Source organism: Cervus canadensis, chromosome 4 (assembly GCF_019320065.1).
Source record: "Cervus canadensis isolate Bull #8, Minnesota chromosome 4, ASM1932006v1, whole genome shotgun sequence".
Classification (NCBI taxonomy): Eukaryota; Metazoa; Chordata; class Mammalia; order Artiodactyla; family Cervidae; genus Cervus; species Cervus canadensis.
In genome coordinates this window covers 15276489-15303546 of record NC_057389.1, presented here as the reverse complement: position 1 = coordinate 15303546, position 27058 = coordinate 15276489, and the positions used below count along the sequence as shown (strand labels likewise).

The following is a 27058-nucleotide window of genomic DNA, read 5'->3' as shown; positions in this document are numbered from 1 at the left end:
TTAGGTCTTTAGCAATGTTTTATATTCATATTCTCAAGGTATTTGCTATCAAAGGAACGCAGTTTTTCCCCCCATTTGTGTTCCATGTGTTTCTGGGAATAACACTTATCTTCACAAGAAGAAAACTATTTTCCCAACGGTATGTTGCTTTTTGACTTTTTATTTTTAAGGAAGCTCAGAAAAGACTTCATAGCATTTGTAATTGGTGAATTTTCTTTAAAGTATTGCTTGAATTGTTCATTCCTTAAACATTTTAGAAATATCATTGAGCTTTATCTTCAAGTTTGAATGTCCAGTTTTTAAGTGATTAGCTAATTGTGATAGGGCTTCCCTGTTGGCTCAGCTGGCAAAGAATCCGCCTGCAATGCAGGAGACCCCAGTTGGATTCCTGGGTCGGGAAGATCCGCTGGAGAAGGAATAGGCTACCCACTCCAGTATTCTTGGGCTTCCCTGGTGGATCAGGCAGTAAAGAATCCTACAACGGGGAGACCTGGGTGCGATCCTTGGGCTGGGAAGATCTCCTGAGAAGGGAATGGCTACCCACTCCAGTATTCTGGCCTGGAGAATTCCATGGACAGAGGACCCCATGGCTACAGTCCATGGGGTCACAAAGAGTCAGACATGACTGAGTGACTTTCACTTTCACTCAGAACATTATCTATTAACTGTAATGCATCCTCCAGGTGAAGATGTTAGCCAAAGTAACTATAAATCCATACCTAAAACAGTTTTTTTTAATTTACTTTTAATTGGAGAATAATTCCTCTATAGTGCTGTGTTGGCTTCTGCTGTACAATGTGAATCAGCAAACATATGCCCCCTCCCTCCAACCCACCCCCAGGTTGTCAGAGCACCGGGCGGAGCTCCCTGTGATAAACAGCAGCTCCCCACTGCCTGTCTATTTCACACAGGATAGCGTATCTATGTCAAGGCTACTCTCTCAGTTCTCTTACCCTCTTCTTCCTCTGCTGTGTCCACAAGTCCATTCTCTAAGTCTGTTAAAACAGTTGTTAACGATTCCTGCCAACCGAATGTCAGTCTGATTAGTCATTAGTTTTTCACCTTGCAGTGTGACTCCCAAAGAGTGCCCGAAATGTCAGCTCAGTCCATTGTGTTTGCCTGTTCTTGCATTATTAACATTGTCTCCATTGATCCATGCTGTAATGGTTTACTTAAATATCATCTATAAATCCATTTAGTCAGATACAGAAACTGCAACATGTGGCAATATGTTACCTATACATATGTATATCTAGGGCTGATTCATATTGATGTTTGGCAGAAACCAACACAGTTCTGTAAAGCATTTATCCTTCAACTAAAAAACAATTTTAAAAAAGTGAGGAAAGGAGAGAGTCCTCCCCCTCTCACTGTGTGCTGTGATGCTCCCACCCTCTCCCCAGAACACCCGGAATGCCTGCCCACCTTGGGATCAAATCGGGGTGCCACCAGCAATCCTGATTAAATATCAGCAGAGCTTAATTTCTTTCCTTTTTTTGGGGGGAGGGGAGAGTAAAAAATAAATGTCTGAAGATAAAAATTCAAATACCTTTTCAGGAATTTCAGGGGTTGATGTCGGCTGCCCACTTTGGAGATGCATCTTACATTCATATGCGGTTATATGTTATCTCAGGATAAGAACATCTATCTGAATGAATATGAAATGATGGCATGCCAGCCAGGAAACAAAAACATACTGTTAAGGCTGTAGATCCTTCCTTGTGTGTTATGCAGTGACCTTGAGGTTGGAGGACATAAGATAGTCCAATTTGTTACACCCTGGGAAAAGTAAAAACAAACAAACCCTTAATGCTACTAATGAGGGAAACTACAAATATATAAAACAAATAAAAATTGTACATAAAAGAGAAATGATTATTTAAAAGGTAGTCTTTAAGATAGTTATGAAAAAAAAATCTTTACGATATCAGGAAATGGACCATTAGTGATATTGTGTGCCTAGCTCCTGTAATAATTGACCCCAAAATGTCTGGTTTAATTCAATAAAGGTCTGTTTTCTCACTCATATCAGTACACTGCATGCGGTGAGGAGGCTCTGCTGTAACTAATCATTCACAGACGCAGGTTGCTTCCAAGCTGCAGATCAAACACATTCAAACACATGGCTTCAAGGTTGACCTTGCTTCATCCAGTTGGTAGATGGCCAGATGAAAAAAAATGGAGATTGTACAACTTCTTAACCGCTCAGGAGGGATCATATTCCTTCCACTAGTGAGAACTAATCTCATGGCCATATCTACATGCAAAAACTCTGGGAAATGTCCTTTATCTATGGGGCCTGGAAGAGAAAATGGGTTTGGTGAGCATCCAGCTAGTCTTTGTCAAATAAACAGAGTTGGTCTAGAGATTCCAAGGTTATAACTTGAGTATCACCAAGTCTGACTTTGGAAATCTCTTGGGAAGCCTCTACCACTCTCACTTCTGCCTGCTGTAATGAAGGCGTCAGAAGACCAGCACTAATTTTAGCTCTTGCTGTTCCCTGAATAAGCCATGATCATCCACATCTCTCCATCTTTGCATGTGATTTTCAAATAAGGTCTGTCCGTTGTTTCCAGTATTTCTTACCTCCCCTTCCTGCCAAGCTAACAGGCTTCTCCTCCTCTTCTAAGACCTAAGACAGCGGTTACTTCCTCCATGCACTTCTCTCTGATGACAGAGAAGGTACAGGTCTCTTCTTAATGTTCACTGAACTTTATCCTTGTACTTTGTTCCCACCTCTATTACTGAATGCATAAGCCTGCGTGATAGTTTTTAATGAACAAGTACATTTTCAAAAGGATCAGATGCATCAATATTCACAACATAGTGACCATTAATAATAGATTTAGCTTCTCAAGGATAAGGGCTGGGTCTTATGTATCTTAATATCTCCCGTGCGTACCAGTGCTGGCCTGGCTTACATACTCAATAACTGAGGAAAAACTGAACGCTGTCTGCCACTCCCCAGCAACTTCCCAGCTTCCCAACCCTTCCTGCCACTTTCCAGCAACTCTAACTCTCTTTCTGTCTCGAGTTAAAATGCATTAAACACAACATTGACCATTGCCACCATTTAAAAATGCACAGTACTATGCAACTTGTTTGCAACAGTTCTTTTCACATTTTCATCTTACAAAACAGAAACTCTATACTCATTGAACTCCAAATTTTCCTCTCCCAAAAGCCCCTTTAAAACTAGCATTCTGCTTTCTAAGAGTCTGACTACCTGAGATATCTCATGTAAATGGAATAATGCAGTCTTTGTCTTTCTATGACTAGCTTATTGCCCTCAAGATTCATTCATGTTGTAACATGTGACAGGATTTCCCTCTTTTCTTAGATAGAATATTTCTTTCTATGTATATACCACCTTTTCCATATCCATTCAACCATTCCAGTGTCTTTGTTTTGGACTTGGGGTTACTGGTGGTGATTGATGACCCATGAGAAAAGGTGATCTTGTACTATTTCGGGGTGCTTCTAGAGGCTAAAACAGAAACTACACTGAGTGCAAAGGGAAATAAGATTTTTAAACATCAGTGACTCACATAAAGAATGCCCCCGATTATACCCTATCTGAGCACGAGAAACTATTAAACTCCTTTCAGCTGAGCAGCCGGGGCCCACAATAAAAAGCTGCTCACATTCCAAACGCCTCTCACCCTGGGGTTTTTTCACTGCCCTACTCAGCACCGCCTGTTTCGTAGCCTCAAAATAGCTCTGTTGAGAAAAGAAACAGCAACATTTTAAAGTAGGGCAAAATAAAGGATAAACAAGAACTCTTTCAACACGGAGCACTTGCAAGAATTTTCATGTTTATGGAGAGGCAGAGCCCCAGAGTAAACTCTAGCTCCTCTTCGAATCCAGTGGATTCCAGAGTTCACTTGCATCGAGGCGGTTTGAGGCCCTTTGGGGACACTCACAGCCTTTAGTTCAGGGCGTTATCATGAAAGAATCTAAAGTATCCTTGCATTAGCATGATCGTTATTTTTTCAGCTGGTCTGAGGAGCTATTATTAACCACGTAGCCATAACGCGTACCGAAAACCTCTCCACGTAAGCTCGCATTTGATCTGTAAACACGTTAAGCAACATCACTCGTAACGACTTCCTACAGTCATCACAATCAGAACCTCAACACTTAACAACAAGAATCCTCCGGCTTTTGGTCAAAAAAGATGCCAAATATAGCTTGAAGTAGAGTAAATAATCCTCCCGAGAAGCGACGTTCGCGAATTAATTGGTGCGTGAACAAAGAACCCTTTCTGCACCACGATGAATGTTGCCTTTCTTTTTTTCCTCCCAAGTATGATTGTAGAAAACAGCTGTACTACATGCTGACAAATGACCAAGCGGCAGACTTGGTAAAAACACTTTTGGTCAAGGCCAAGAAGGGGGGGAGAAAAAAAAAAAAAAAATCGGGCTGCTGGAGCGGCCAGGGGGCTGGATTCCCTGGCTTCCCTTACCTTTTTTTCTTTTTTTTTTTCCCCTAGTCTTTAGGGAGCGGGGGCCGCAACCGCCCCATCACCACCCCCCGCCCCTTTCCCCGGCTCGGCTCCGGTTACAGCCTTTCGAGTTGAGCAAACTTGCTGCAGGCGGATTGGTGACCAGGAGCTCTCGGGCCGGGGCGTCGTATTTATTAATTTATATTCCGCGGCGCCCCGCGCTGGCCGTTCCTTTGTATCCGGCCCGCCGCCGCCGCCGCCCGGGCTCGGGGGGGAGCCTCAGCGGGGAGCGAGGCCCCCGCGTCCGCCCGAGGACACCCCCCTCTCCAAGGCCGGCACGTGCGGCTGCCGCCCGGCCCGCACAGGGGGGCGGAGGCCCGGCTTCTCCCCCACTCGCCGCCGAGCCAGAAGCAGCAGGCGCGGCGGCGGGCCGCCCGGCCGGGGGAGCGCGGCGCCGGGAGAGTCTCCGCGGCGGCGGCGGGGGCCCCGGAGCGGGAGCGGCGGGTCCCCCCCGCCCCGGGATGCGCCCCGCCACTTCCTGACTGGCTGGCGGCGCGCACGCGGCCCCCGGAGCTCGCTCGCCCGCCCGCTCTGCGTCGGCGGCGCGGCGCTGGAGGCGCGCGAGGAGGGGGAGACGCGGCCCGGGATGAGCTGATTGCTGGGGGGCGCGCGTGGTGGTGGGAGGGCGGAACCCACGCCGCCGCCTGGCCCCCGGAGGCCGCGAAGAGCCGACCTTTCTCCGCGTCGCCGCCCGGCCCCGGGGGACTGGAGACCATGTACGTACGCGTCGCGGGCCCGCTCTGGTCTCCAGCCCCGGCGCGTGCCGTGCGCCCCACCCCGGGCCCGGGGGGCTCTCGCGCGCCCGTCCTCGCCGCGCGCTGCCCCCCGCGCCCACGAAGGCGCGCCCCGCGCTCACCACGCGCCTCTTCTCCCCCCCGGTCTCGGCCGCCTTAGGTCCATTCACATCGTGGCGCTGGGGAACGAGGGGGACGCGTTCCACCAGGACAGCCGGCCGTCGGGGCTCATCCGCGCCTACCTGGGGAGAAGCCCGCTGGTCTCCGGGGACGAGAGCAGCTTGTTGCTGAGCGCGAGCGGCGCGGCCGCGCGGCCCGTCTTCACCGAGTATCAGGCCAGCGCGTTTGGGAACGTCAAGCTGGTGGTCCACGACTGTCCCGTCTGGGTAAGGGGGCTGACGGAGCTTTCCTTTCCTTTCTCCCCCCGCCCCCCCCTCCCCCACCACTTTCATGACTGTCAACGTCCAGGTCACCTGGGGAGAGTTTTCTTTTTTTAAAAAACATTTTGGGGAAAGTCTTTGATCCTTCGTTTCAGGGGGCAGGGGCCAGCCTAATCAAAGAACACTCTTAGAAGGCAAAAAAAAAAAAAGCCCCAGAGAGGATGTGAAGCACTTAGGCGTGCGTTTCACGATTGTGGGTTGTCTCCTGTTTAAGACAGGTGACCCTTAAATGTCCCAACCCCAAGGGACAGGGGTCACTAAGTTTCACCAGCAGAGAGCAGTGTTTTTTTTTTTTTGTTTTTTTTTCATGCTTACCCTGTGTGGGTGATATAGTAATATGAGTGTTCTAAAAATAAAGATCTGTGAAAGCTCGACAGAGCCAAGATACATTTCACTGGGGGCCAGCTCAGAAATAGGACCCCCTGGAAAGGAGGGGGAAAGTTAGAGACTGAGAATTAATTTTAAACGACTCGTTTATAGCACTTTGAAAAAAATTTTTTAATTAGTTTTTAATTTAATAGTGCAGATGTTCTTGATATATTTAGCCATTTCTTTTTTATGACCCCTAAATCAGAAATATTGCTGATACTATCTTGGGACTTGAAAAAAGCTTTAAAATTTGCGATGATTAGAAGAAATTGTAATGAAGTTGATAAATGCTAGTCTAATTCTGGAGTGGTAAAATAAGAAAGAAATCTACACCCTGATGGTATATAAATGTTTTTGAGTACACAGTAGCATCAAGAATGTTTTCATGTAACCTTATTTCAAAGTTTCTGAGTCTTTACTAGTATAGAATCTACATTGCAGCTAAGTGTTATATTTTATAACAAGAAAGTTTAAGGTCTGAAAAGAATACAAGTTATCTTTATGTGAGATATACATTTAAACCACAGTTTAAGAAAAGTGAATTGGGGACTATAAGCTACTGATACACCTTTCCAAAGAAATGTATAAAATGTCCGTAAAAACATTTCTTATGTGGATTTCCATGTTACAGAAAGAAAAGATCACTTGTCCAAATAAATTTTCAGCTAAAAAGTAAATTTATGTTAGTAGACTAAAATAAGTGAAAAACAGGCTTTTTCAGTCTAACAGGGAGGCTATTAAACTCCTAATTACAACATTGATGATACTGATCATAAGAAGCATGGGCAGAGAACTGGCTGGAGTCCATGCAAGCGAATGAAACCCTTCTTCCCCTTTGATCATTTCATTGTGAAAAATCTTACAATCCAAAAACTTACTGAGTCTACACTCAGCTGAACAAATATTGAGTGAATAGAGTAAATAAATGTAGGGGAAATAAAATAAGCTGAATTAGGATGTTAGGATAACCTTTCCTGTTTATTTTTTGTTTTTTGAGCAGTTAACTCCTGTTGATGTTATTATTAATAATTTAACAAAAAGCAGTACTTGTGATCCCATGGATTGTAGTGAATGAAATCTTCCAAATCAGTTAAAATTAACCTTTGTCGTCTAGATTTTTGATTATTATGTTTTATTATTCTGATCACTTTTGTTTGGTTAGACTCTGGCCCTTTTTAAGGCATTGAGTTTGTATGTAACCAGGCACAGTTTTCTGGGTTATTATGGTCTTCAGGCATCGTAGAATGTGTTTGTAGAGCTACTGTTTATAAGATGCTTTCCTTCTCTAGGTGGTAAGTAAAAGCCCATTGGAGGTATGATAGTTGATTGTATTCATCAGCTGGTATTTGACATGTACTGAATCAGAATATTAAACACAGCAAAGCAGGTAGAGCACAAGTTTTGCTATCAAAAGGAGCTGGTTTCAGATCCGCACCTTGGTACTTAGTGGCTGTGTTCCTGGGTAAAGTCACTCATCATCTTTTGTCCTTATTTTCCCTGTGTGTAAAATAAACATAATAATCACCCCTCCACCGCCCGCCCCCCCCAACACGGAGCTATGCCAAAGAGTAAATGAGAGAATAGTGTAAAGTTCTTAGCATCCAGACTGGCATGTAGTAAATACTTAATAAGTGGTAGCTATGATAATAATAAAGTATCACGACTTTAATAGGCATGTATTGCTTACACTAAGCAAAAGTAAAGTTTTCCTACGTATCATTGGAGATCTACACACAAATACACACAGGCAGCCTGTTAGTCCTTAGCGTTAATAGATGCTGTGTCGCAGCCCCACAACCAAGTAGAATGAAACTGTTGTTTCACTGTGAAAATTCAGATTCTTTTTAAAAGATGAGTTCCATTCCCCAAATGTGGCTCCAAGCCTCGTGTTGCATAACTACCCTGAGGAAATCCTGGAACTGATTTATTTATGTTAGTAGACTAGGAGAACTTGATTTCCTTCATATTTCTAGAAATCAGTGGGACATTTTCTCTTTGAGATAATTTGAAGAAATGTGGCGTTGTTTCCTTGGAGTTAGAATGACATAGTTGTGCTCCTCTTTCCTAGTTTTCTTCTGTAGGTCTGCCGCGCTACTCTGGATCTTTGCCATTTATACTTGGCACTCTAAATAAATGAGCTTCAAATTCATTTTATGTAGCTTATTATTAATAATATGTCTCTCAAGTCCACATTTTTAAAACAATTTTATTATTTCATTTCTAGATCTTTTCCTGTTTACCAGGAATATTCCATAAAAAGCAATGAGGTAATATATGCACACATTCCTTGTGCAGGGTTTGAAGCTCTGATTTGTATTAAAAAATAAAATTAGTTATAGTCTTTATATCCTCAATATCACAGAGTTAATGAAGCCAAAACCCATTTCCTCATAATATTTTCCCTTAAATGTCTCCTTTTTCCTTCTGCACCTCTCCAGCATTCTGGAATTTGGAACCATTTGGAATGCAAAGAGCAGTTACTTTTGATTTGTTCTCTCAGAGTTAAGTGGCTGCTTGATTTTGCTCCCACTTCTTTCGTTTGTTCGTCCCACTCATCTGACTGTCCTCTTTCTTTACTGTACTTACATACCCTGTTGTACTTACACACTTTGAGCTTGAATACTATACCAGATACAGTTGGAACTGAAGGGGTTTTGTGGTTTGGGATTTGGAAATTAGCATAGCGATCTGCTGGGAAGCTTTCACATTTTCTTGATCTGTGTCCCATTCCGCTTTTCCCTCTTCTGACATCTTCCACTATGTTCAAGGTTTTGCCTTTGCTGTTTGTAGCCCCATAGTTGGCCTTTTTTTCTGTTTTGTTTTTTTCTTTTCTTTTTTTTTTTTTCTGTTTTGTTTTAAAATCTTCCTGTAAAAACGCTGTGTCCGTCCCACTTTGAGTAAGGTATTCATATCTAAAAATCCTGTCATTCATATTACTCAGAGTATACTTTTGGAAATGGGCAGGTTGTGAGGGTGTAGGGAATTGGGAGAGGCTTGGCCAGGGCATGTGGGTGTACTGATTAGAAGAAACTCTGCAAAAGGGCATTGCCGTGACCCTTCTCCAGAATTTTCTATCAGAATAAAAGCTCTGTCACAATTGATTGAAACCCTGTTTTGAACACTCATACTTCGAAGTGCAAACTTTCATAGGCCAACAGTTTTTTGGACTTGTGAGCCCCATCTAGCTATTTTCTTAATCTAGCTTTATTACATCCTAAGAATACATGCCAAAGGCCACAGGAAAGGAAAAATAATGATTAATAGTTAACCAGAATGGAAGAAGGAGGCCACTTATGCATATTTAGCAATGGTTTTAAGGTACATACAAGTATTTTTCTTATACCACTGTTCACGCAATAACTTTGAAAAATTATTTTTAAAATATCAGAGTGCAAAGTTTTATCCTTAAAAACTTTATAAATTACTTTTGACCTTTATTCTAAATATAAATGTTATTAATGTGCATGCTCCGTCCCTCAGTCTTTGGGACCCCATGGACTGAAGCCCACCAGGCTCTGTCCATCAGATTTCCCAGACAAGAATACTGGAGCAAGTTGCCATTTCCTCCCCCAGGGCATCTTTCCAACCCAGGAATCAAACTGATGTCTCCTGTGTTGGCTGGCAGACTTTTTACCACTGTGCCACCTGGGAAGCCTAAATATTATTAACTGTAGTCCAGAATAAAGATTTCAAAACTGGAAAGGTTTAACCCATGAATTGCAAGTATATTCCTTACCATGTTAACATCTTAAAATACACACCAATTGAATAGAAGGAAAATACATGAATTGCAAGTATATTCCTTACCATGTTAACATCTTAAAATACACACCATCTTTTAAGAAAGCATACCCTCTCCCTGCCCCATTCTCCTCCCTTAAACCACTATATATATGTAGAACGGTCCAAAGAATGGATTAAGTCGAAAGATATATATGAAATTTGCATATATATAAAAAATACATAGAGCTCCACGGCATTCACAGTAATTATAATCCAAAACACTGAACAATCCTGCACTAACTGGGTCACAGAAAATCCTCTGAATCTTCCTTATTCACACTGATGTGCTTGTATCTAAAATGCAGTGTTACATTTTTGAAACTATAGGTGATAAAGCTATGGCATAATTTTAAAACAATGTGCTTATTTTTGAGTCCAGGTGTTGAAAGAGGTTTCTTATTTCATCAGAGTCTCAGGGATCCTCTAGGTTCTGTTTTACCACTACAAAGCTCTCCAGGCTAAATGAATATAAAAAAATTTGAAGAGTTGATTGACTTCAAACATTTTAAATTTCTTGTAGTTACTTTTTAAAAGATAAATTTTTATCTATCTTTCATTTTTGTTCTTTTTGTTGATAATTTTTTTAATGAATTCAAAAAATAAAATGTAGCAAAAAAATTAAACTAATATATTACAGCTTATTTCATGATGAATTTGAAGCTAGGCAGACTAAAGATTGCTCTTTACATTTTGGTTTAGGACATTTTTGACAGTGATTGGTATACCTCTCGAAATCTAATTGGAGGTGCGGACATCATTGTGATCAAATACAATGTAAACGACAAGTTTTCATTCCATGAAGTGAAGGATAATTATATTCCAGTGATAAAAAGAGCATTAAATTCAGTTCCAGTAATCATTGCTGCTGTTGGTACAAGGCAAAATGGTAAGTCGTTTTCTTTTATATGAGTGCAGGTACCATGATAGTTTTGAAAAGCATTACGTTTATTGACGATTGGTAATATTTTTTTTTTTGAAAGCAAAATGATTGGGTTCAAATTGCCAGCTGTCATCTCTTCATCATTGGCTATGATTATGAGACGTCAAACATAAGTGTCACAAACTACTGTGATTCTCATGGGTACAAGGTTTTCTTTTAAACTGTTCTTCTACAGAAGTGAAGTATCAGTATCAGTTCAGTCGCTCAGTCCTGTCCGACTCTTGCGACCCCATGGACTGCAGCACGCCAGGCCTCCCTGTCCATCACCAACTCCCGGAGCTTACTCAAACTCATGTCCATCGAGTCGGTGATGCCTCATCTCATGCATCAGGGTCTTTCCAATGAGTCAGTCTCGCATGAGGTGGCCAGGTATTGGAGTTTCAGCTTCAAACTCTTCCCATGAAACCCAGGACTGATCTCTTTAAGGTGGACTGGTTTGTCTCCTTGCAGTCCAAGGGACTCTCAAGAGTCTTCTCCAACCACACAGTTCAAAAGCATCAATTCTTCTGCACTCAGCTTTCTTTATAGTCCAACTCTCACCACGATACATGGACTACGGAAAACCATAGCCTTGACTAGACAGACCTTTGTTGGCAAAGTAATGTCTCTGCTTTTTAATATGCTGTCTAGGTTGGTCATAGCTTTTCTTCCAAGGAGCAAGCGTCTTTTAATTTCATGGCTGCAGTCACCATCTACAGTGACTTTGGAGCCCCCAAAAAATAAAGACAGTCACTGTTTCCCCTGTTTCCCCATCTACTTGCTGTGAAGTGATGGGACCAGATGACATGATCTTAGTTTTCTGAAGTGAAGGAAGTCAGTCATTGTGTTCTTTTTGATATGGGAGAGTTATTGGGCTGATGCTGAGCCATGGAAAACTGTTTTTGACAATCTAAGGGACTATCAGTTGGGAAAGATAAATTGTCCCCATAAGGATGTGGGGTTGAGAGCTGAGTTCTTAGGTAGGTGTGCAGTGAATGAGCTGAATGCTTTGACAGCCCCACCTCGAGAGTATTGTTGACTCCACAGCTGGTGGGTGGTTTTGGTTCAGTCGGTTTCAGTAGTTGCTGCTCTGCATACTGTTGTCAGATTATCTCAGGGTCAACTCAGAATTCTCTTTAAATTGATGGTGTTTTCTAGCTCGTAAGGATTATTTCCTCAGTAAAACTGTCTTTAAAATTCTGTTTTTATTCGTTTTTTCCTTCCTTTTTATTGAAGTATAGCAAAATAAAGGACATTAGACTTCACTAATTTTAGAGCACAGTTCAATACATTTTTACATGTGTGCGCCTCTATGCAGCCATCTCCTACAGATCAAGATATATAGAACTTCTCCTCATTCCAGAAGCCTCTCATGCCCCTACCCACTTAATAACACCCCTCCCCAGAGGTAGCTGCTATTCTGACTTCTAACATCATAAGTTAGTTTTACCTGTTCCTGACCCTCATACAAATGGAATTACGCAATATGCAGTGTCTTTTGTTTGACTGATTTCAGTTAGTGTGATACTTTTGAGATTCATGCATGCAAAACTTATCTGTAATTTGTTCCTTTTATTGCTGTGTATTGTCCCATTGTATGAGTACACCAGGGTTTATCTCTGCATTCTTTTGATGATGCTTAGGTAGATTTCTAGCAGGATTTTGGGGTCACACGGTAGATGTTTGTTTAGCATTAGTAGACGTGAATAAAGCAGGCTTGACCCTTCTTTGACCCCATGTCCCCTCTACTTCCCTAACTTTCTTTTTATTGCTGGTCACGGTTCTTAAACGAGTCATCCACACTTCCTGAGTCTGCTTCCTGACTTCCCATTCATTCTTGAGTCCACTATAGTCTGACTTGACTTTTGCAATGACGCTGGGTTTGTTTTCACTCAGGGCTGCCAATTACATGCCTGTCGCCCAATTTAATTGGCATTTTAATAACAATCTTCCCTTTGAAGTTATTCAAACACATCTCTCTCTCCACTCAGCAAAAGCTACTTTTTCTTTTCCTGGTTGTTGTAATTCTCTGTCTTATTTCCTGGCTCCCTGAGCCTCCCTCACACACGTGCACCGAGTCAGTACATCCTGTAGCTGTTGCCCAGGGTCCCATCCTTTTTCTTCACCTCTTCTTGCTGTTTCCTCTGACCTGAACCTGCTAATCTGTTGTCCTCACTTCCCCTGCAGCAACACGGTGATTACCCAGTCTCTTTCTCTGGCTCCAGTCTCTCTCCTGACCCATGTCTCCACAAATACCTTCCTCTTTCTACTGAGTTCCCCAATCTTTTTTTTTTTAATTTATTTTTTTAATTGAAGGATAATTGCTTTACAGAATTTTTCTGTTCCCTGTCAAACCTCAACATGAATCAGCCATAGGGATACATATGTCCCCTCCCTCCCCTCTCCCTCCCCACCCCACGCCTCTAGGTTGATACAGAGTCTCTGTTTGAGTTTCCTGAGCCAGACAGCAAATTCCCATTGGTTATCTATTTTACATAGGGTAGTGTAAGTTCCCATGTTACTCTTTCCATACATCTCACCCTCTCCTCCCCTCTCCCCATGTCCATAAATCTATCCTCTATGTCTGTTTCTCCATTGTTGCCCTGTAAGTAAATTCTTCAGTACCATTTTTCTAGATTCCATATAAATGTGTTATAATATGGTATTTATGTTTCTCTTTCTGACTCACTTCACTCTGTATAATAGGTTCCAGTTTCATCCACCTCATCAGAAGTGACTCAGATGTGTTCCTTTCTATGGCTGAGTAATATTCCATTGTGTATATATACCACAACTTCTTTATCCATTCGTCTGTTGATGGACATCTAGGTTGCTTCCATGTTCTAACTATTGTAAATAGTGCTGCGGTGAACAAAGGGATACCTGTGTGTTTTTCAATTTTGGTTTCCTCACGGTATATACCTAGGAGTGGGATTGCTGGGTCATATGGTGGTTTTATTCCTAGTTTTTTAAGGAATCTGCATACCATCTTCCATAGTGGCTATATCAATTTACATTCCCACCAACAGTGCAAGAGCATTCCCTTTTATCCACACCCTCTGCAGCATTTATTGTTTGTAGACTTTGTTGGTGGCAGTTCTGACCGGTGTGAGGTGATACCTCATTGTAGTTGTGATTTGCATTTCTCTAATAATGAGCAATGTTGAGCATCTTTTCATGTGTTTATTAGCCATCTGTATGTCTTCTTTGGAGAAATGTCTGTTTAGGTCTTTTCCCCACGTTTTGATTGGATTGTTTGTTTTTCTGGCATTGAGTCGTATGAGCTGCTTGTATATTTTGGAAATTAATCTTTTGTCAGTTGTTTCATTTGCTATTATTTTCCCCCATTCTGAGGATTGTCTTTTCACCTTGCTTATAGTTTCATTTGTTGTGCAAAAGATTTTAGGTTAAATCAGGTCCCACTTGTTTACTTTTGTTTTTATTTCCATTACTCTAGGAGGTGAGTCATAGAGGATCTTGCTTTGATTTATGTCATCGAGTGTTCTGCCTATGTTTTCCTCTGAGAGTTTTATAGTTTCTGATCTTACATTTAGGTCTTTGATCCATTTTGAGTTTATCTTTGTGTTAAGATAACTGTTAAGAAGTGTTCTAATTTCATTCTGAATTCCCCAATCTTGATAAATGATGCCAAACCTATCTGTTCACCCACACTAGAATCATCCAAGCAGTCTTTCCTGTTCTGCACATCCAGTTGACTCGGAAGCTGTTTTGATTTATATTTTAAATAAACCTCAAACTCATCATCTTTACTGAATTTCAGATCCTAGTGATTTAATTATCTGTCAGAGTGACTTTCTTTTTGGGCTAGACGGGCAGTTCCAAATTTTGTAGGATTTGAGATCTGTACAATTTTGTAGAGGTTCTTTGTAAGAAAGAAAAAACTACAAAATAGCAGACATACATGTATACAAATGAATCTTTACTTAGAATGTGAAAAGAAAGCAAAATAAATTATAACTCCAAAAGAACTATCAAATACCCCAGACATTAAAAAAAAATTTGTTTAAAAACCTGACACTTCTCTAACTTTCCTTATATTTTTTTGGCTGCAGCGTCTTTGATCAAGTCTTCACATGATGGCCACTTTCTGAGATTTTCTGTAGAGCAAAAAGAATGATAATTGGGCTTTTTTTTGGTGTTGGCACAACAGTTTGTGTTGTGTTTGTCTCTCAGCTCTGCCTCTTTGTGTCCTGATGCTGGACTAGTCTGCACTGGGGGTGGAAGAAGCATTCCTGGAGTCCGTTCACGTACCGAGACAGCTCGCAAACACTTACAAGGAAGTGACTACAGACCGCAAATAGTATCTCACTAAACCTAAATTTAAATTCCTCTTTAGCGGCATCCTAAAAATGTCCACAGCTATTCCAAAGCTGCCTGATGCAAGGTGAAGTGAGTTAGATTGCAAAGAGGCTGGTGTCTTCACCAGGCATAGTCAGACTGTCTCATTTTGCGTATTTTACAAAAGTGTATGTCATGTGAAAGAACCCAAGGCCCAGGTTTCTTCCATGACTTTGGAAACAAGCCATAAGGAAGGGCTTTGAAGCTTAGGCTTGCTGGTTAATCAGCCTCTGGTCAATTTTTCCTGCTTGGCTTTTTTCTGAAATAGATTCTCTCAGAATAACCATCCTAGAATATGTCAGATCATAATACTCAACTCTTTCAATCTTCTAGAAACTTTCATCTTTTTTTTTTCTATTTGCAAAATTTCAAACCTAAGAACTTGACAAAAATAGGACAGTAAGCTCCAGAAATTATAAACATATACTTTTTTTGTTTGTTTGAACCATTTGATGGTAAATTGTAAATATTATGGAATTTCTTCAATCCTGATTAATTAAGGATGTCTCATCTAAGAACAGAACCATTTTCCTATTAAGCATAGTACAATCATCACTCAAGAAACATGCTATTACTTGTTTACATTATTATTTAAAGTATAACCCATATTCACATTTTTCCATGTATTCTAAAGCTCTTTTTCTTTTTTTTAAAATTCAGTATGAAATTAAGGACTGTGTGTTGCATTTAGTTATGTCTCCCTGGTCTCTTAATTCAGAACAGTTCCCAGTTTCCTAGCTGTTTTTTTTGGAGGGGGGCGGGAGGGGTATCTTTCATGATGCTGACATTATTAATAAGAATCCAAACCTATTATTTTGCAGGATCCCTTCAGTTGTGATCACTGGGGTTGCAAAATAGTGATTTCCTATCATTCCTTCTTCATTTATTAGTTGGCACGCCACTGTAAGTAGAGTGGGGCTTCCCTTGTGGCTCAGCTGGTAAAAAAAAAAAATCTGCCCACAATGTGGGAGACCTGGGTCAATCGCTGGGTTGGGAAGATCCCCTGGAGAAGGGAAAGGCTACCTACACTCCAGTATTCTGGCCTGGAGAATTCCATGGACTGTATAGTCCACGCGGTCGCAAAGAGTCGAACACGAGTGAGTGGCTTTCACTATCATTATCACTACTGTGGGTAGAGCTCTCCCTTTTCTCTGCTTCTGCATCTTTCTTTGAAATCATTGTGAAAACTTCATGGGTTGGTTATTTAAATTCAATGTTTCAGAATCTGTTCTTCTCATTATGCTTTCTGATACTCCAGGTACCCCACATTTGCATCTTCATGCTCACTGTGGTTTATTCTTGGGTCCTTCCTCCTCCTGGTATAGAAGGATGTGCAGGCTCATCTTGGACCTGACCTGCCCCAGGCCACTCGGGTGCCCTTGGGATGCTCCTCACCCCGCTTCGTGAAACAGTGAGCATTTCCATGTCGCTGCAGGGTGTGAGGCGCCCCCGTCCTCGGAGCCTCTAGGTTCCTCTTGGGTCCTGTGATTGCTACCTGCATCCTCTCAGGGACCCCTAGTTTATGGTCCTATAAGAGTCTCTCCTTTAATTTTTCAGTGTTGCCATAGATTCACCTCCCTTCTTCTCTTCTCTCCCCACCCCTCTTCTTCCCTTCCATCCCACTCCCTATTTCATGATTTCTGTGGTTTGGCAGGAAGAAGAGATTGCAGTGTGGGCTTAGCTTGTCCTCTTGAAAGTGGAAGTGGCGGGTTCCTTTTCTCACACTCAGGCCTCCGCGTGCACCGTGTTGTACCCCATAGAGTACCCCTCTGCTCAGCTCCTGTCTTGTCCGCATGCTGAATTTGTCCTTAGCCTGGAAACCGTTCCCTCTTCTTCAAGCCCCTCCGCGCCTCCCCTGCCCAGTCCTCCAGGCAGAGTTAATTTCTCCTCTGTTCCTATGGTGGCTTCATACACCTTTATTTCGGTACTTATTATAATGGTCCGCAGTTGTGTCTGCCTGGGCTCGGTTGACGATGAGGTTCAGTTATCTGTGTATCTGTATTACCCTGCTATTTGAGGGGTGGTGGCCAAAAAGCGTTTGTTCAACATGTGAGTAAACGGCGTTATGAATGATGTATACAGACGTGAAAAATCATTCTCACTAACAGGGTGAAATTAATTTACCATGTGAGATGCGATCGCAAGGTAATTGCAAAGCTAAATCTGGCTCTTCAGCTCAAGGACACAGATAGTTCCTCCTTCCTGGAGTATTTCTCCCTCCTGGAATCCCTTGCAGTCCAGTGAAACAGTGCTGGGTGTTCTGTAACTCCTCTCTCCAGCTGCTTTAAGAACAAGTTCAGCAAGCACAGTCAGTCTCATCTCTTTGCTTTGTTATACGTGTTTTGACAAGCTTGACTGTGTGTGTGTCTTTGTCGTACTTGGCTCTGAATAAATTTTTGGCTTTTATTAAATATTGAATTTGTCTTTAAAGTAGAAAATTTTTTTCCAAACTTGGCAAAGGTGTATTCATAGCCTTAAGCTCCTGAAAGCAGGCATCCTGTCTTGTCTTTTTGAAGCTCTGACAGAGCCTAACACATTGTGAGGCTGGAATACCTAAAGGGATGTCTAATGCTCTCAAGCACTGACAACATTGTAAGCATCATCCTGCTGCTGCTGCTAAGTCGCGTCCGACTCTGTGCGACCCCATAGATGGCGGCCCAACAGGCTCCTCTGTCCCTGGGATTCTCCAGGCAAGAATACTGGAGTGGGTTGCCATTTCCTTCTCCAGTGCATGAAAGTGAAAAGTGAAAGTGAAGTCGCTCAGTCATGTCCGACTCTTAGTGACCCCATGGATTGCAGCCCACCAGGTTCCTCCGTCCATGGGATTTTCCAGGCAAGAGTACTGGAGTGGGCTGCCGTTGCCTTCTCCAAGCATGCCTATCGGTTCTCAGAGCGACTCTTTTGAAAGAGACGCCATTCATCTTAATTCCAGAGTTACATTGTGTTTACTTTGAAAAAAAATTAGACATTTTGTGATCATACCTTGAAAGATAATATATAAGGGGAGAAAAAAGACTACAGCGTTAACTGGAAATGTAACACGGATTCCCAGAGTTCTAGGACTCTTGAGGAAGGCTCAGTAGGAGTGAGTCCTGAAGAAGGCACTGAAATTTAAAATTATTTGGGGTCTCCTGATTGTTGCTGATGAAATGCTAAATGTTGGTTTATTTAATTCATAAGCATTCTGTGGATTCTCCTACCTAATATGTAATGGTTAGACATTTTTTCCTTTTGGGTGCAAGTGAACAAAAAGCAGTGTCTTCCCTGGCATAGAGGAGATGTAATGATTGGACATAAGGAGACACTTTCTAGGTTAGTAAGATGCTTGTGGCTACACATGACGGAAAACCCCGCTCAACTGGGTTAGACCTGACACTAGCTGGATTTTTCCCTCAAACCAAGATTGTTTCCTTGCAATTATTTTACATTTTGCTTGCTAATTTTTCACTCAAAATGGTACTGATTTTATTTTTGTCCCAAAATAATGTTTAATAAGATGATCTGCCTACCCACCCCATTCCATCAACATAAGGAGAGCTTTGTAGGCATGAGAAGATCTCTGTCTTCAGAGTCAAAGGCCCTGTTTATGACGGCTTTGTAAAGAATGTGAAATGCCAGTGTGTTCTTTTTCAAGATAGGCTAACTTGTGTATGATAACTTTATTTGCTCTGAAGCTAATATGATCTTAGAAAAAAAATAAATGCAAAAACTCAGACTAGACTTATTATTTATTGTGTACTTTAGCGAAACCAAGCTTCATTTCTAAATCATGGCATTTTTATGCAAACTAAATTTTTATCTTATCTTTTGATGGCTCTTTATCAGGTGTAGCAAGTAACAGTTTTATTATTGTTTCTCTATCTCTAAGACCCAAGAAGGCTTAGACATGTCACAACCTCTCTGAGCTTCAGTTTCCTCCTCTGCAAAATGAGGATGTGAATGCATGGTTTCTGAGCTCAGAATGCTTTCAGTGAATTGAAATTATCTAATTCTTAGGTGTATGTGTGCACATGGGTATTACATATGCACATGGCGCTGAATATGCTTGGTATGCATGCCATGTATTTATATAGATGCTCCATCTCTGCGTGGTTCATTGTTGGACTTTTGTTGTGTATGCTCTGGGGATGGGGGAGCAGCCTAAATGCCCTGACAGGGCCACTGTACTTTGAGTTACCAGGTCTTTTGCCCCTGGGGGTCACAGCTGAGTCCCTTTCCAGGCATTACCCTCTGCTGATACAAGCTGCTTGCCCGAGGTTTTGCTTCCTCCACAGGGCAGCCCTCCTCTACTTACTGGCTGATTTAGGGGTACAGAAACCCAGGTTTGTGTGGGGAACCCCTCTCTAGGGCCGTCTAAGCTCCAGAGTCTCCTACCCGGGAACTGAAGCGTCTGTTGCAACAACAGTGCAGTTCAAGTTCTTTCTCTCGGGGCGCAGCTTCCTGCTCCCCTGGGAAGATCTGCTTCCAAGATCACCCCCCAGAAAGCCGCCTCCTCACAGACTGTCTCCATGTCAGAGTCTGTTTCCCGGGGAAGCCAGCCTACAACAACGTGATTTCCTGGAAATGGGCTTGGCTGCTTTTTGAACAATGATGTATCTGAAGTGTAGCGTGAAACAGAGCAAAGCTGGCCGGCAAATATGGAGTTGAACGTACACGTTTAGCCTTATCAAGGCAGGGTCTTACAGACAGGTTGGTTTACCACCTTCCCAGCCATAGGTCTGTCTGTGATTCTTGGCGCAGTTCACATTGTGAGTAATTACTTTTTATGCTTTCAGTTTTTACTTTTTTGATCTTGGAGCAAAAGATGAAAAGTGATTGAATTTGGTCACTGCAGTTGAATAGAGTTCAGTCATTGAAATGTCTGGATTAATAGGCATGTACTTCATATGAAATTTGCAATGACTGACAATTTTGCAGCTTTGGAGATTGAGGTCAAATTGAGCATTCTGTTTAAGTAAAAGATGCATTCAAACTTAGTGAATATATTTAAAGTTTGTTACAACAACAACAAAAAATGCCAGCCCATTGTTTTTCATGGTTGAAGTTGTGTAAAAGGAAGCAGGCCTGGCATTTTAATTACTATAATAGCCTTGGTAGTATTCATTCACTTATTTAAAAATTCATCTATTTTATTAGATCTTATTCGTTGTTCTTCCATTTAAAGCTTATTTATATTAGGGACCTTGCTGTTATCATTGACACTTTTCATTCAGAGTCTAGTGGATAGTGGCTATATGAAGTGGCCCCGAACTGTGATTCTGGTGTGAGCTCTTAATGTGGTGTTTAATGTCCAGGTTGTCTGTGCACATTTTTGTGTGTGTGTTTAGTTTCAAAACCCCGTGTTCGTCATGTTCGTTTTCTCAGAAGAATTACCCTGCACATGCCCCCTGTGCACCTCAGACAGAGGGAGCTGCGTCAGTACGACGGAAGGGATCCAACTCGCTAAAGAGCTGGGGGCCACCTACCTTGAGCTGCACAGCCTCGATGACTTCTACATAGGAAAGTACTTCGGAGGAGTGGTAAGTGGGAATCCCAGTCACGGAAATCAGTCATCTGTCAGGTTGGTTCTTCAGCTGTTTCTTAGAACCACAATTAGAACTTGAGTTTTAAAATCAAGAATAGTTTTAATCTTGTGAAATGGTGGTGGTGGTTGTCCCTGCTTCCACTTTCCCCCCTTCTGTTTGCCGTGAAGTGGAAACAGTGACAGACTTTGTTTTCTTGGGCCCCAGAATCACTGTGGACAGTGACTACAGCCACGAAATTCAAAGATGCTTGGTTCTTGGGTGGACTTCCTTGATAGCTCAGTTGGTAAAGAATCCGCCTGCAATGCAGGAGACCCCGGTTCAATTCCTGGGTCGGGAAGATCCCCTGGAGAAGGGAAAGGCTACCCACTCCAGTACTGTTGGGCTTCCCTTGTGGCTCAGCTGGTAAAGAATCCACCTGCAATGCGAAGACCTGGATTCGACCCCTGAGTTGGGAAGATCCCCTGGAGAAGGGAAAGGCTATCCACTCTGGTATTCTGGCCTGGAGAATTCCATGGATTATAGTCCATGGGGTCACAAAGAGTTGGATGTGACTGAACAATTTTCACTTCATTTGGTTATTATAAGAAAAGCTATGACAAACCTAGACAGTGTATTAAAAAATGGAGACATCACTTTGTCAACAAAGGTCTGTATAGTCAAAGCTGTGGCTTTTCCAGTAGTCATGTATGGGTGTGAGACTTGGACCAAAAGAAGGCAGCGTGCTGAAGAATTGGTGCTTTCAAACTCTGGTGCTGGAGAAAACTCTTGAGAGTCCCTTGAACTGCAAGGCAATCAAATGAATCAATCCTGAAGGAAATCAACTCTGAATATTCATTGGAAGGACTGATGCTGAAGCTCCACCCCTTTGGCCACCTGATGTGAAGAGCCAACTCATTGGAGAAGACCCTAATGCTGGGAAAGGTTGAAGGCAAGAGGAGAAGGGGGGTGGCAGAGGATGAGATGGTTGGATAGCATCACTGACTTAATGGACATGTGCTTGATCAAACTCTGGGGGATACTGGAGGACAGGGGAGCCTGGTGTGCTGCAGTCCATGGGTTTGCAAAGAGTCAGACATGACTGAGTGCCTAACTGAACTGAAAGGGAAAAGGATAGTTTGGTTTTTTTTGTTGGAGAAGATGGAGCGCTTGGCGTCTTTGGGCTCATGGTTCCCTTTCCAGGTTCCTGACCCTGAGGTTTTCAGGATCACTCTTCCCATTTCCCAGCTCCCACATTCTCTTCTTTTCCCTCATTGTTTCTCTGTGTTCCTAACACCTAGTGTTGGAGGCATGATGACAATCAAAGAAGTGGTCAGAGTCCGGAGAAAAGCTTTGTGGTTTCCTTTTGCCTTAACTCAAGACTCAATGAGAATATGAAAATAAGGTCAGAATGGTCTCCTTTAGACCCTTGAATAGTAAAATATAACTGGGACTTGAGTGTAAGAAACAGTGGTATTTGCAAGATTATGGATGGAGTGTTAATGTCAGAGTGAAAGGTGCATTTCACTATTAATATCTTGTGTTTAGCAGTCAGGGAGGAAGAGCAGTGCAGTGTTACCCTCAGACCTGGCCAAGGGCAGCCTGTGCCCTTGAGCTCTGGAAAGCCTCCTCTGGTTGCACCCCTCCCCACAGGGCACGGGGAGGTGCCCACTGCAGCTCGTAGCTCCCCTCCTGACCTGCACCATCCGTGTGGTAGCCTCTAGCCACATGTGGCTATTTATATTTAAACTGATTTAGAAATAATGCAGGAGACTTCCAGTTCAAGATGGCAGAGTAGAAGGACATGCTGTCAACTCCTCTCATGAGAGCACTAGCTGCTGAACGACCATCGACAGGTGGACGTTGGAACCTACCAGAAAGTGATGCCCCACGTCCAGAGACAAAGAAGAAGTCGCAGCGAGATGGTAGGAGGGGCACAGTCATCATGAAGTCAAATCCCATACCTGCTGGGTGGGTGACCCACAAACCAGAGAACAGTTAATACCAAAGAAGTTCTCCAACTGCTGTGAAGGTTTGGAACCCTGTGTTGGGCTTCTCAGCCTACGGACCTAACAAAGGGACTGGGAATCCCCAGGGAATCTGACCCTGAAGCCCAGTGGGATTGGATTACAAGGCTTCCACAGGGCTGGGGGAGATGGAGACTCCAGACTTGGAGGGCACAAACAAAACCTTGCATGCACCAATCAAGACTCAGAGGAAAGGAGCAGTGACTCCACAGGAAACTAAACCAAAATGACCTGCTAGTGTTGGAGGGTCTCCTATGGAGGCGTGGGCCAGCAGGGGCTCATCACGGGGATGGGGGTACTGGTAGCAGCTGTCTGGGAAGGCCCCCTTTGGTGTAAACACCCTTGGAGGTCACCATTAACCAGACCATGGAGTCTGTAGACCAGCCTGTAGTGCTGGGTTAGAAAGTGAAGTCGCTCAGTCGTGTCCGACTCTTTGCGACCCCGTGGACTGTAGCCTACCAGGCTCCTCTGTCCATGGGATTTTCCAGGCAAGAATACTGGAGTGGGTTGCCGTTTCCTTCCCCAGGAGATCTTCCTGACCCAGGGATTTAACCCGGGTATCCCACATTGTAGGCAGACGCTTTACCATCTGAGCCACCAAGGAAGTCAGGGCCGGGTTGCCTCAGACCAAAAATCTACCAGGGAGGGAGCACAACCCCACCCGTCAGCAGATAATTGGATTAAAGCTTTTACTGAGCAAGGTCCTGCCCACCAGAGCAAGACCCAGTTTTTCCCATCACCAGTCCCTCCCATCAGAAAGCTTACACAAGCCTCATAGCCTCCTCCATCAAAAAGGGCAGACAGAAGAAGCAAGAAGAACCACAGTCTCCCATCGACTAATACAAAACCACATTACAGAAAATTATCAGCATGAAAAAGCAGAAAGTTATGTCCCAGATGAAGGGACAAGGTAAAACCCCAGAAAAACAACTAAATGAGGTAGAGATAGGCAACCTTCCAGAAAAAGAATTCAGAATAAAGACAGTGAATTTGATTCAGGATCTTGGAAAAGGAATGGAGACAAAGATTGAGAAGATGCAAGAAATATTTACTAAAGATCTATAAGAACTAAAGAACAAACAGAGATGAATAATACTCTAGAAGGAATCCAGAGCAGAATAACAGGCAGAAGCACAGATAAATTACCTGGAGGGCAGAATGGTGGAAATCACTGCCGCAGAACAGAGTATAGAAAAAAGAATGAAAGGAAATGAGGACAGTCTCAGACCTCTGGGACAGCATTAAACACACCAGTATTCACATTGTAGGGGTCCCAGAAGGAGAAGAGAGAGAGGACCTGGGAAGATGTTTGAAGAGATAATAACTGAAAACTTCCCTAACATGGGAAAGAAAATAGTCAGCCAAGTCCAGGAAGCACAGTGTGCCCCAAACAGGATGAACCCAAGGAAGAACACACTTGAGACATAGTAATCAAACTGACAAAAGTTAAAGATAAAAATTAAAAGCAACCAGGGGAGAATGACAAATAACATGCAACAGAACTCCCATCAGGCTATCAGCTGATTTCTCAACAGAAACTACAAGCCAGAAGGGAATGGCATGACATATTTAAAGTGATGAAAGGGAAGAACCTACAACCAAAAATACTCTACCCAGCAAGACTGTCCTTCAGATTTGATGGAGAAATCAAAAGCTTTCCAGACAAGCAAAAGTTAAAAGAATTCAGCACCACCAAACCAGCTTTACAACAATTGCCAAGGGAACTTCTCTAAGCAGAAAACGAGAGAGGAAAAGCCCAGTGCTCTGCTGAGCCGCTCAGCCGTGTCCGACTCTTTGCAACCCCATGGACTGTGGCCCACTAGGCTTCTCTGTCCTTGGGGATTCTCTAGGCCAGAATACTGGAGTGGGTTGCCATGCCCTCCTGCAGGGAATCTTCCCACCCCAGGGATCAAACCCAGGTCTCCTGAGTTGCAGGCGGATTCTTAACTGTCTGAGCCACCAGGGAAGCCCAGGAAAATCTTTACCTATAGAAAATAAATCCAGAACAATTAAGAAAGCAGTAATAGAATCATAAATATTAATAATTAGCTTAAATGTAAATGGATTAAATGCATCAACCAAAAGACATAGACCAGCTGAGCAGATGAAAACTCGGGCATGTATGCACTTCCACTTACCACATCACTCTCCTTGACCCCCCAGGTTGTATGTAATTATTTGATATTGATAGTCTAATCATGCTCCCCATGGCGTGCAATTGTAATTGTCTTCTATTCTTTGTCTGGTTATTGATTGTGAAAACTGATAAACCAATTTTACTATTGTGATTGTGTAACTATTACTACATAGTTAACATAGAGCACTGCGTTCTGTGCCTTGACCACGCTCCAAAACCCAGCGTCCCGAGTCCTCTGACCAGCTGGTGCTGAGTCTGTTTGCCCAGTCGGTTCCAGCCTCTTCCCTGGGTCCATCTACCTGAAGGTGGTTCACAGCTCTGATAATGCATACCCCGAGGCCTGAGAGGTGACCGAGGCGTGGCTGGATATGAGTAGGGAAGGGCAGAGTGGCTGGACCTCAGTTGTGTAGGTGTGGATGTCTGCCTGCATGCACCGGCGCCCGCAGGTAGGGGAGTGGGAGGTGGGCAGGCAGAGAGGAGAAGGGTGGTCTTGGGTCTCAGGAGTCAGGGGCCACAGCTCTCTCTGCTGCAGGAAACTCTGAGGAGTCTCAGAATTTAAATCTGAACCAGGCCTTCCAGTTTAAATGATGACATACTAGGCAAAGCAGGAGGATAGAACATATTTTATGTAGCAGTTTATTTTCTTGATTTGCAGCATTTAAATATTTAGGTAGGTGGTATGTGGACCTCCTTTTGTACTTCTGCCCCAGGCGTCACATGCCCAGAGCTGTGTAAGTGCGTGTGGTTAAGATTTTTAATTTATGAAATGATGGCTGCATTTCAAAGTAATTTGTTCAGGAAAAAAAGTAGAGCACATGTGAACTTACGGAATTGTTGTGAGCATATGTGACCCAAAGCTAGAGATCTGCTCTTGGTTTGAATTTTTCTAGTGTTAGTTGTTATAGTTGCCCGTGAGATGGTTATTGATAGTCACATGGATGTACTGCTTGGCACTCTTGATTATTCAAGAGAAAGTACAGTTTTTTCCTTGAATGATAGTTTATGTTTAGACAAGACACAGACTGTTCTACCTGATAGATTTTTTTAAAAAATAAAAAAAATTGAAAAGCACTGGCTAAGGCATACATGTAGATGGTCCTGGCAGCTGTGATTTGGGGTCCAAATAATCATGTCAGATACATAATTTTGTCAGAGCTTTAATTAACATTTGATTCTTGTTTTAGTTGGAATATTTCATGATCCAAGCCTTAAATCAGAAGACAAGTGAAAAAATGAAGAGAAGGAAGATGAGCAACTCGTTTCATGGAATTAGACCACCTCAGCTTGAACAGCCAGGTGCATTTATTAGCCCGTGTCTGAACATTCCGTTGATATTTATTGTAGATCATTTCAAAAGCCTGGGGGCAATTGTTCTCACATTTGAGTGTGTTCAGGACTCACCTGGCATCCTTCAGTGAATCTGAGATGGAGTCTGAATCTGATTTTTAAATAAGCCTTCCAGATGATTCTGAAGCAGGTGGCACCTGGATCACATTTTGAGGACTATTGTCTTGAAAACTTGAACCTACAGATTCTTGTAAGAATGGTGTGTATGGTAGCCTGCTGCTCTAAATTACAGGCCAGTGAGAAATAACCAGATACGATGCATGAACCTTGCGTGGATACGGGCTCCATAAAAACATCTAAAAGATGTTCTTGGGACAATTGGGTAAAATTTCACTATGGATGAGAAATTAGATGATACTATGGAATTACTGTTGATTTTCTTACATATGATAATAGTATTGTGTTTAGTAGAAGAAAGTCCTTATTCTTAGGAGATAAATATGAGTTATGAGTAAACATGAAAATATTTAGAACTAAAGTATCCTGATGATTACAACTTACTTTTAAATGGTTTGTGAGTGAAGGAGAAAGGGAGAGAGAAAATTTAAAGATAAGACCAAGAAGGAAAGTGTTAATAATTAGAGAATTTAAGGGCAAGATATATGTGTGCTTATTGTATCATTCTTTGAACTTTTTAGCTGTTTGAAAATGTTCATGATATAGGGTTAGAAGAAAAAAATTAAAAATAAATTATATCAACTTACCAGAATTTATTGGATAATTTTGTAATAGCAGTGGTAAAATAGTACTCTGTTCAGATCAAGTAATTATGGATATTGTTTGTACTTGATAAGCATTTGGTGAATGAATGAATGTACATGAACAAGCCAAGAGAGTGTAATTTTGTATGGGAAGTCAGTTCCAAAAATGTGGCAACACAGACTGTAAAATTGGCTTTGAGCTTTGTAATGTGCAGGGTGAAAGGGGTGAGGTGGTCT

The 27058-nt window shown here is 42.5% G+C and overlaps 2 protein-coding genes across 10 annotated transcripts in view; one reads left to right on the top strand and one right to left on the bottom strand.

Moving 5' to 3' along the window:
- SPATA9 (spermatogenesis associated 9) overlaps positions 1 to 5495 on the bottom strand; it is a 53975-nt gene extending 48480 nt beyond the window's left edge. For 5 of the 9 annotated variants that reach the window (XM_043464626.1, XM_043464628.1, XM_043464627.1 and 2 more), the window contains exons 1-2: positions 4466 to 4605; positions 1550 to 1779 (exon numbers count right to left, since the gene is read on the bottom strand). The gene's annotated coding sequence lies outside the window, so the exon portion shown is untranslated. Of the gene's footprint in view, positions 1 to 1549; positions 1780 to 2586; positions 4397 to 4465; positions 4606 to 5360 lie in introns of those variants that run through there. The other 4 variants (XM_043464633.1, XM_043464632.1, XM_043464631.1 and 1 more) reach the window with 4 other exon arrangements.
- Positions 4965 to 27058, top strand: part of RHOBTB3 (Rho related BTB domain containing 3) — a 56912-nt gene continuing 34818 nt past the window's right edge. The window contains exons 1-5 of the mRNA XM_043464619.1: positions 4965 to 5220; positions 5399 to 5624; positions 10530 to 10716; positions 20473 to 20627; positions 25958 to 26069. Of these exons, the coding sequence (XP_043320554.1) occupies positions 5219 to 5220; positions 5399 to 5624; positions 10530 to 10716; positions 20473 to 20627; positions 25958 to 26069 (682 nt within the window). The 5' untranslated portion in view covers positions 4965 to 5218. The remainder of the gene's footprint in view (positions 5221 to 5398; positions 5625 to 10529; positions 10717 to 20472; positions 20628 to 25957; positions 26070 to 27058) is intronic.